At 60.0% G+C, this 8,170-nt stretch overlaps 1 protein-coding gene across 1 annotated transcript; it reads left to right on the top strand.

The window, feature by feature from the left end:
- The first annotated feature begins 3,994 nt into the window (after window positions 1–3,994).
- Window positions 3,995–8,133, top strand: SLC32A1 (solute carrier family 32 member 1). Its single transcript, XM_006739914.3, has 2 exons — window positions 3,995–4,621; window positions 6,839–8,133. Exons 1-2 carry the CDS (start codon window positions 4,229–4,231, stop codon window positions 8,024–8,026), a joined length of 1,581 nt encoding a protein of 526 aa, XP_006739977.1. The 5' UTR covers window positions 3,995–4,228; the 3' UTR covers window positions 8,027–8,133.
- Window positions 8,134–8,170: the final 37 nt, after the last annotated feature.

The following is an 8,170-nucleotide window of genomic DNA, read 5'->3' as shown; positions in this document are numbered from 1 at the left end:
GCCTCTGCCTGGCATGTCCTTCTCTGTCTCCCTCTTCCCTCTTCTAGCTTGTTCCTTTTTATATCTCCTCTGTCCCTTTTCCTCCCTTTGTTCTCCCTTCTATTCCCCTTCTGTAATCCTATAGGGGTACGCTTGCATTCGGGGGGGTGCCTGACTATGGGTGTGGGTGTGAACTGTATGTGTGGTCCGTGTCTGGGTGCCTGTCAGTGCGTGTACAATTCTCCGTGTTACCTGCCCATCCTGTGCTGCTGTGTGTCTAAGTCTGTCATCTGGGTGACGGTGCCCCTGGGGCTCCATCTAGGGGGGATCTGCCCTGGTTTCTCTGTGTGGTGGGCAGTCTCAGTTCAGATCTTCTGTGTGTCTGCGTGCTGGCCTGTCCTTGACCTATGTGCACTGCCCAGTGTAAGTCTGCCAATGTGCTTGAATCTGGGCACTGGCCCTCGCTTCTTGGTCCATCTGTCAGTTGCCTTGTCATTCTCTGTGTGTGAGTGCATGTGTGTATGTGTGCATTGTGTTTCAGCGCAGGGGGCCATGCTGCTGCAAATTCCTCTTGAGAGGGCGCCCCTAGAGGAGCTTATCAGGAGAATCTGGAGGCTGATGGCTTCTCTAGAGCACACCCAGCTCATTACCAGCTAGGCAGGTTGTCCTGTTTGCCTCCTGGGGCTGCCTGCCAGGTCCCCTGCCCTCTGCCCAACTCCTGACCTCCATTCCTTTCCCTGGAAGGGGTGAGGATGGGGAGGTGAGGCAAAGACAGAAGAGGGCACATGCCAACTCACCCTGACTTCCACACACATCAAAGGCTTTTTCGAGCACACTCACTTTCCCCCCCAAACAATGAGACATGGCCATTCAGTATGGCAGCAAAAACAAGAGAATAATTGCTACCACGTCCTGGGCACTGAGCATTCCCTGGTAGGCATTTTACATACAAGACCCACCGAATCCTTTCAAGAACCAGATGAAGCTGTTACTATTATTTTCACATTTTAGTGATGAGGAAGTAGAAGCTAAGAGAAGTTAAGTTCGTAGTCCAATGTCGTACAGTTAATACATGAGGGAGCAGAATATTCCAACGAGGGAAGGCTGCTTGGGAGCTTGCCACCCTGGCCTGGGAAGAGGCATTTGTGGCAATTAGCAGGAAAAGAGGGATGCAGAGGCTTTCCTGCTCCAACTGCTGACATCTGATGACTGCCAGAGGGACAGGTGTCTGCTTCAAATGTCATCTCTTGACGGTGTGGTGGCCAAACACCAAACAACCAGGGAGAGGAGATGGAAGGACAGACAAGGTCACAGAAGGGAAGGCACAGGAGGAACATCAGGATTCCTGGGGCTCTACCCTGGCTCTACCCTGGACTGTGGGTGACCTTGAGCAGGACACCTCATGGCCAGGCCTGGGTGTGCTTATCTGTAAAAGAAGGGGTGTTTTAGGGATGGCTTAAGCATCGCAGGAAGGATGATTGGACTGAATGCTCTCCAATGTCCCCATAGACCCAAAAATTGTGGTGGGGAGCCTAGACAGGGACCATGCTCGCATGGTCCTGGTGGTTCCCACAACAGTGGGAAGATAGTCACATGCACAGTAGGGCAGTGAGAAGGTTTGCTGAATGAATGAATGACCCCATTTCTCACTAATGAAAGAACTTCACAGCGCCCCTTGGGTCTTAACAGCAGCGAACAACATAAGGGAAAAGGAAAGAGAGGATAAGCATTTTGGACCCACCTAAAATCCACACATAAATCAGCAATGACCAACTCATACATATACGGCACTGCGTCACTTGTCAAAGAAGGCATCAATGGCTGTCTTCAGGTCTGGGTGTGTATGGGCTAGAGGCAGGCACTAGGGACTCCTAGTTTCTGCCCGGATCACCTTGTGTGGAACTAAAGAATTTCACCAGGAACAGAAAAGGTGGCATAAAGATTAGGAGGTGAAGACCTTTGTCTGTAGGAGTCTAGGGAAAGGGATCTCTTTCCCAGCCTCTGGGGATGGGGATGGGGCTGGAGGAGGGTCTCTGTATAGGGCAAATCTCTGGGATGGGAGATCAGTTCTTTTTCAAACCTCGCTGGAGGAGATGATCTGTATTTGGGGAGGAAAGATTTTTGTTCTCTTTGTTCTGAGTCGTATCATGACTTGGAGGATCTGTGTTTGGGGTCAGGCTCTATGGAAAGGTTTTCTTGTCATAGCAGCTGGTGCAGGGGGATGGATTCTTCAGGTTACTTATGGGGGGTGGGTTTCTGTCTTGGTTTCTGGCAAGCAGGCTCTTGGGGGAATTTAAGGGGATACCTGGGGAGGGATCAAGAGCATCTCTGTCCAATGTGGTGGAGGTTCCCTATCTGGAGAGGAGCTTGCCAAAGACTGAGGCGCTGAGAGGGGGGGACAGGGAGTAGGGGGGAAGTCTTGTCTTGCCTGTCTTGTCCTGGCAGTTCCAATTCGCTGGTCAAAGCCCTCAGGCCGCCCTACTTGTGCGCTGACGTGAGCTAATCTAGAAATACTACAGGGGAGGGGGAGACTGGGGTTCTCAGAGAGACAGAGCCTTGAGAGGGGGAGATAGGGGATCCCTTTCTTTTCCTTTCCTTCAGTTTCTCCCTACCCCTACCCCCACCCCAGTCACAGCCGCCAGTCCTCCTCCACCTAGGCCAGGTCGCATAGCTGCTGTTTACTGCTCAGGCTCAAGAGGAGTCCCGGTGGGAGCCCAGCTGGGAACACAGGCAGGGACCCATACCGAGCGGTGGACCCTCAGGGAGACACAGCTACAAAAGGGCGCACACAGGCAAAAACGCAGGCAACCCATTCGGGAACGCTTAACCACACAATCGAACACACCAGCTCTGCGAACGCACAGGCTCAAATGCGCACGAAACCACACATTTACAGAACAAACACGGTTACCAAATCTCACCCTCGGAATCCGCTCAGATTCGGCCCGTAGCAGTATCTGATAAGGTATCGGTCTTTGTCTTGGGGTCGCTCTCTTACTCGCGCGCGCACACACGCACCCCACTCAACAGAAAGGGTCTAGGTTTTCACCACCGCGGCGAGCGCACAGCGCACCTCCGCGCCCGGGGCCCGCGGCGAGCCCTGCTTTCCTACCGGCGGGATACCGGCTGCGCCCTCTGCTCCGTGGACATTCGCAGACCCGCCACGAGGCTGTCGAGAGAGGCCCTCACGAAGTCCTGCCTCCTTCCAGACTCCCAAACGAAAAGAAAGTGAAAGGCCAACCTTTCGCCTCCATTCTGCACACATTTGGAGGCCGGTCGGTGGCGAGCGAGCCGCAGAATCGCTTTCATCGCGGCGTCTCTGGACGGGCTGAGACAGCCCCGTGACCCAGACGGGCTGAGCATTCTCGAGAGCGGTCCAGGACGGACACTTCTGCCTCCGAGGGGGGCTTGCGGCCAGGTCTCAGTGTGAGTAATGGGTACAGATCGACGCCCAGACGGCCCGCGCCGCGGGAGACAGGTAACTGTCCTGCCGCCTTTCTGGACCTCCAGAGCAGTCCTTGGCCAGAGGCTCTGGGGCCGAAAGACTCCCGGGCTCTGGAGGGGGTAGTCGCGGCCGCGGGACCGCGAGAATCAGCACGCTCCGGCCCCCTCCCTCCCTCCCTGCGGCGGCGAGGTGGGAAGGGCTAGGATCCGAGCTTAGCACCTCCCCCAGAAATGCAGCACTCCAGCCCCCACCGTGCCCTCCGCGCCCCCTCCCGTGTGCGCTCCCTCTCGGTGCCACCCGGCGGGCGCCCTTCGCCGGCCCCCATCTCAATTCTCCCGAGTCCCTTCGCGCCCCTTGTCTCTTCTCGTCCCTTGTCTCTTCTCGCTGCCCTCCTCCCCCAACGCCTCGCCTCCTGGTGTTTCCCCTTCCCCAACGCCCGCCCCCCCCCCCCGATTCCGAGGGGCGGGAGCGCAGTGGGCTGCGCACGGGTGGGGGCGCCGCACCAGCCTCGCGTAGCCGCTCTGACGCCGCCGCCGCCGCCCTCCGCAGCCCAGCGCGCGCCCCGCGGCAGCTCCGCAGTGCACTCGCCGCCGCGGCTCCGCCAGCCCCGCTGCCCGCCCGCAGGGTGGGCTCCGAGTGAGCCTCAGACGCCCCCTGAGGGGGTCATGAGCCAGAGCGCCCTGGGGCGCCGCGGGGAAAGCGAGCGAAGATAGCGGCCTCGCGCCCCCCTGGCCCTCGCCGCCTCGCCGCGCATCCCCCGCGTCCCCGGCCCCTTCTGTCCTTTCCACGGACCCCGCCGCCGCCATGGCCACCCTTCTCCGCAGCAAGCTGTCCAACGTGGCCACAACCGTGTCCAACAAGTCCCAGGCCAAGGTGAGCGGCATGTTCGCCAGGATGGGTTTTCAGGCGGCCACCGACGAGGAAGCGGTGGGTTTTGCTCACTGCGATGACCTCGACTTTGAGCACCGTCAGGGCCTGCAGATGGACATCCTGAAAACAGAGGGTGAGCCCTGCGGGGACGAGGGAGCCGAACCGCCCGTCGAGGGAGACATCCATTACCAGCGCGGCGGTGGCGCGCCCCTGCCGCCCTCGGGCTCCAAAGATCAGAATGTGGGGGCTGGTGGCGAATTCGGGGGCCACGACAAACCCAAGATCACCGCGTGGGAGGCGGGCTGGAACGTGACCAACGCTATCCAGGTGAGCGCGGGATTCCCTGCTCTGCCTGCCCCTACCCTCCACCTCCTCCAGCTCTGGAGCACTAGGCTCTACCCCCGTGCGAGTCCCCGGGCGATCTCAGCGGAGAGATCCCCTCCCGTACCCAGGATCTCACCTTCCCCCATCCCTCCCAGCCCTGTGGTGGGGGGCGGCGGGGGGGATCTACAACCCTACAAGCGGGGTCTCCCGCCCTGATCCGCACTCCTTCCAGAGGCCCCAGGCGCAGGACTGCTAGGCTGAGGTTTGGTCCGAGGCACTTGCCCTGAGACCCTGCAAACCAGAGGGAAACAGGGGGAGGGGAGCGGGGAGGGGTGAGGGAGAAAGAAAATCAGGATTGGAGGGAACGGTGTCGCCTGGGACTCCGGAATGGATTCACAGCTGCATGTTCAGGAGGAAAGGAGAGAGGGAAATTGCTGAGCTGGGAGTCTCCTCCCCCGACACAGGCACAAGACACACTTGCTCACATCCACCCTCCCCCACGAACAATCGCCGCACAGGTGCACACGACATGCATCTATATATAGACCACAAGACTATCCTCAAAGGCACCTTCCTACACCCCCACACAAGCACATACCTGTACATACCAAACACACACACGAACCTTGAACATACACACGCACACAAGCACAGATTCTTGCAAACAGGATCCAGCCCACTTTCTCAGGTGCTGCCCTTTTGGGGACATACAGGTGTGCACAAACATAAGCACATGCATGATGTGCTCACCCAAGCACAATTAGTCTGTGGTACCTCAGTGCTCCCTGTGCACAGACACCCCTTTCGCCCGAAATCCCGGCTACACGGCAAAGAGGCGACCAGCTTCTCCGCGTGTGACTCTGGAGAAGCAGCCTCCGGATGCTCTGAACAGTCTCTGGTCTCCAGGCCTGCCACCCCTTCACCCTACTCGCAGCGCCCCACTCCCCACCAGGCGGCGCCGGACTCCACGGGGAGCGGGTTTGGAGTGTGCACAACGACCCCAGGAGCTGGCAAAGGCGGGCAGGCCGCGGCTTGAGGGGAGGAGGAGGTCTCAGCCCAAGGAGCCCCCGGGCCCTGTGGCTTGGTCCCCCTGGCGTCCCCGGAGCGCACGGTCGTTGGGGCGCACAACATGGATCTCCCGGGAGCGGAAGGCCAAAGCGGGGTTGCTTCGGGGACCAAGGCTGCGCAGAGCCCTGCACACTAAGTGGTCCGACTCGAGGCGCCTCCCGCTCCCGGGCCCTGCGAGGTGGCCATGCAGAACCATGGGCAAGGGACAGCGACCGCCTCCTTGCCACCCGCGCCTTCGCCAGGGGCGTCTTTGAAGGCCCCGTTCCGTAGGCCCGGAAGGAGGCCAGGGAGGGAGACTGGAGGCCTGGAGGCCGTGGGAACCCTGGATTTCGTTAGCTTCTCTTCCCTTTGTAGATTCTAAACCCTCCTTCCGCGGTCCACCCACCTGAGTCTGCAGCTTGACTCCTTGATTTATATTCTCACCCGCTTGCACTTTCCCCCAGAGGCCCCTTATCCTGCTTGCCTCTACCACTCTCAGCCCCTTCTTAGGCCCCAGCCTCTCCCACCCTACTGAAGCCTTGCCTTAGGATTCTCACTCCGTGCGCCTCTGGCCTCACCCCCTCCCCCCAAAGCTTTTGGGAGCATCCTCACTTTCCCTCGTTCTTGCCTCCCTCTGCTTCCCGTCAGTGCACCCTCAGCCCCTCTTCCGTCCTACCCTAGCTCTTTCCCCTCCCACTGCCGCGTTCGTGTTCCCTTCTCCAGTAGGCCATAGGCCCTCATTAGCTTCCCTGTACCCCATTCCAGTCCCACCTTAAATCCCGTGCCCCCTCTTCCTGATGGCTCAGGCCTCGCTCTACCTTTCTCAGCGCCCTTTTCTGGCCACGACTCCTCCAGCCCCTTCTCCATATACCAGTCCCTCCTTGTGTCTTGACCCCACGCTCAGCCTCCTCCGCACCTCCCAGCCGTAGGCACACCTTTCCCTCAGTTGCAGCCTTGAACACATCCCTCTCCATCTCTGACTGACTCCCCCAGTAGGCCTCGGTGCACCCCCATTCCAGCCTACTCTTAACCTCTCCTCCCGGTGGCTCAAGTCCCGTTCTCACTCCACTTAGCGCCCCCTTGCGGCTGCAGCCTTAAGCCACGCCCCCAGGTCCCCTCTGGCTAGGCTGCGGCCGCTGAGCACCCGGGTCTGGTTGCCTTTCCGCTTCGCAGGGCATGTTCGTGCTGGGCCTGCCCTACGCCATCCTGCACGGCGGCTACCTGGGGTTGTTCCTCATCATCTTCGCCGCCGTGGTGTGCTGCTACACCGGCAAGATCCTCATCGCCTGCCTGTACGAGGAGAACGAGGATGGCGAGGTGGTGCGGGTGCGGGACTCGTATGTAGCCATAGCCAACGCGTGCTGCGCCCCGCGCTTCCCCACGCTGGGAGGCCGCGTGGTGAACGTAGCGCAGATCATCGAGCTGGTGATGACTTGCATCCTGTACGTGGTGGTCAGCGGCAACCTCATGTACAACAGCTTCCCAGGGCTGCCCGTGTCGCAGAAGTCCTGGTCCATTATCGCCACCGCCGTGCTGCTGCCCTGCGCCTTCCTTAAGAACCTCAAGGCAGTGTCCAAGTTCAGCCTGCTGTGCACTTTGGCTCACTTCGTCATCAACATCCTGGTCATCGCCTACTGCCTCTCGCGGGCTCGCGACTGGGCCTGGGAGAAGGTCAAGTTCTATATCGATGTCAAGAAGTTTCCCATCTCCATTGGCATCATCGTGTTCAGCTACACGTCCCAGATCTTCCTGCCTTCGCTGGAGGGCAACATGCAGCAGCCCAGCGAGTTCCACTGCATGATGAACTGGACGCACATCGCCGCCTGCGTGCTCAAAGGCCTCTTCGCGCTGGTGGCCTACCTCACCTGGGCCGACGAGACCAAGGAGGTCATCACGGACAACCTGCCTGGTTCCATCCGTGCCGTGGTAAACATCTTCCTGGTGGCCAAAGCGCTGCTGTCCTACCCGCTGCCCTTCTTCGCTGCTGTCGAGGTGCTGGAGAAGTCGCTCTTCCAGGAAGGCAGCCGCGCGTTCTTCCCCGGCTGCTACGGCGGCGACGGGCGCCTCAAGTCGTGGGGGCTGACGCTGCGCTGTGCGCTCGTGGTCTTCACGCTGCTCATGGCCATCTACGTGCCGCACTTCGCGCTGCTCATGGGCCTCACCGGCAGTCTCACGGGCGCCGGCCTCTGCTTCCTGCTGCCCAGCCTATTCCACCTGCGCCTGCTCTGGCGCAAGCTCCTGTGGCACCAAGTCTTCTTCGATGTCGCCATCTTCGTCATCGGCGGCATCTGCAGTGTGTCCGGCTTCGTGCACTCGCTGGAGGGCCTCATCGAGGCCTACCGAACCAACGCGGAGGACTAGGGCGCCAGGGCTCAGGTTCTCCCGCGCTCTTCCCACCCTCCCCACCCACCTCCACCGGCCCTGTGCGCCCTGCCGCCGTGCTTGGGAAGCCAAGCTTTAAACATCTCTGGTTCCTAGTTTCTGATTATCGGGGAGGGGGGGTGG

Source organism: Leptonychotes weddellii, chromosome 10 (assembly GCF_054177405.1).
Source record: "Leptonychotes weddellii isolate Sample4059 chromosome 10, ASM5417740v2, whole genome shotgun sequence".
In the NCBI taxonomy this organism is placed as follows: Eukaryota; Metazoa; Chordata; class Mammalia; order Carnivora; family Phocidae; genus Leptonychotes; species Leptonychotes weddellii.
The sequence above is the reverse complement of the archived record's forward strand: the minus strand, read 5'-3'. Positions and strand labels throughout refer to the sequence as shown.

Coding starts and splice junctions, on each gene's coding strand:
- SLC32A1 (XM_006739914.3), top strand. CDS start 4,229: ATGGCCACCCTTCTCCGCAGCAAGCTGTCCAACGTGGCCACAACCGTG. Junction 4,622..6,838: donor ACGTGACCAACGCTATCCAG/GTGAGCGCGGGA, acceptor TCCGCTTCGCAG/GGCATGTTCGTGCTGGGCCT.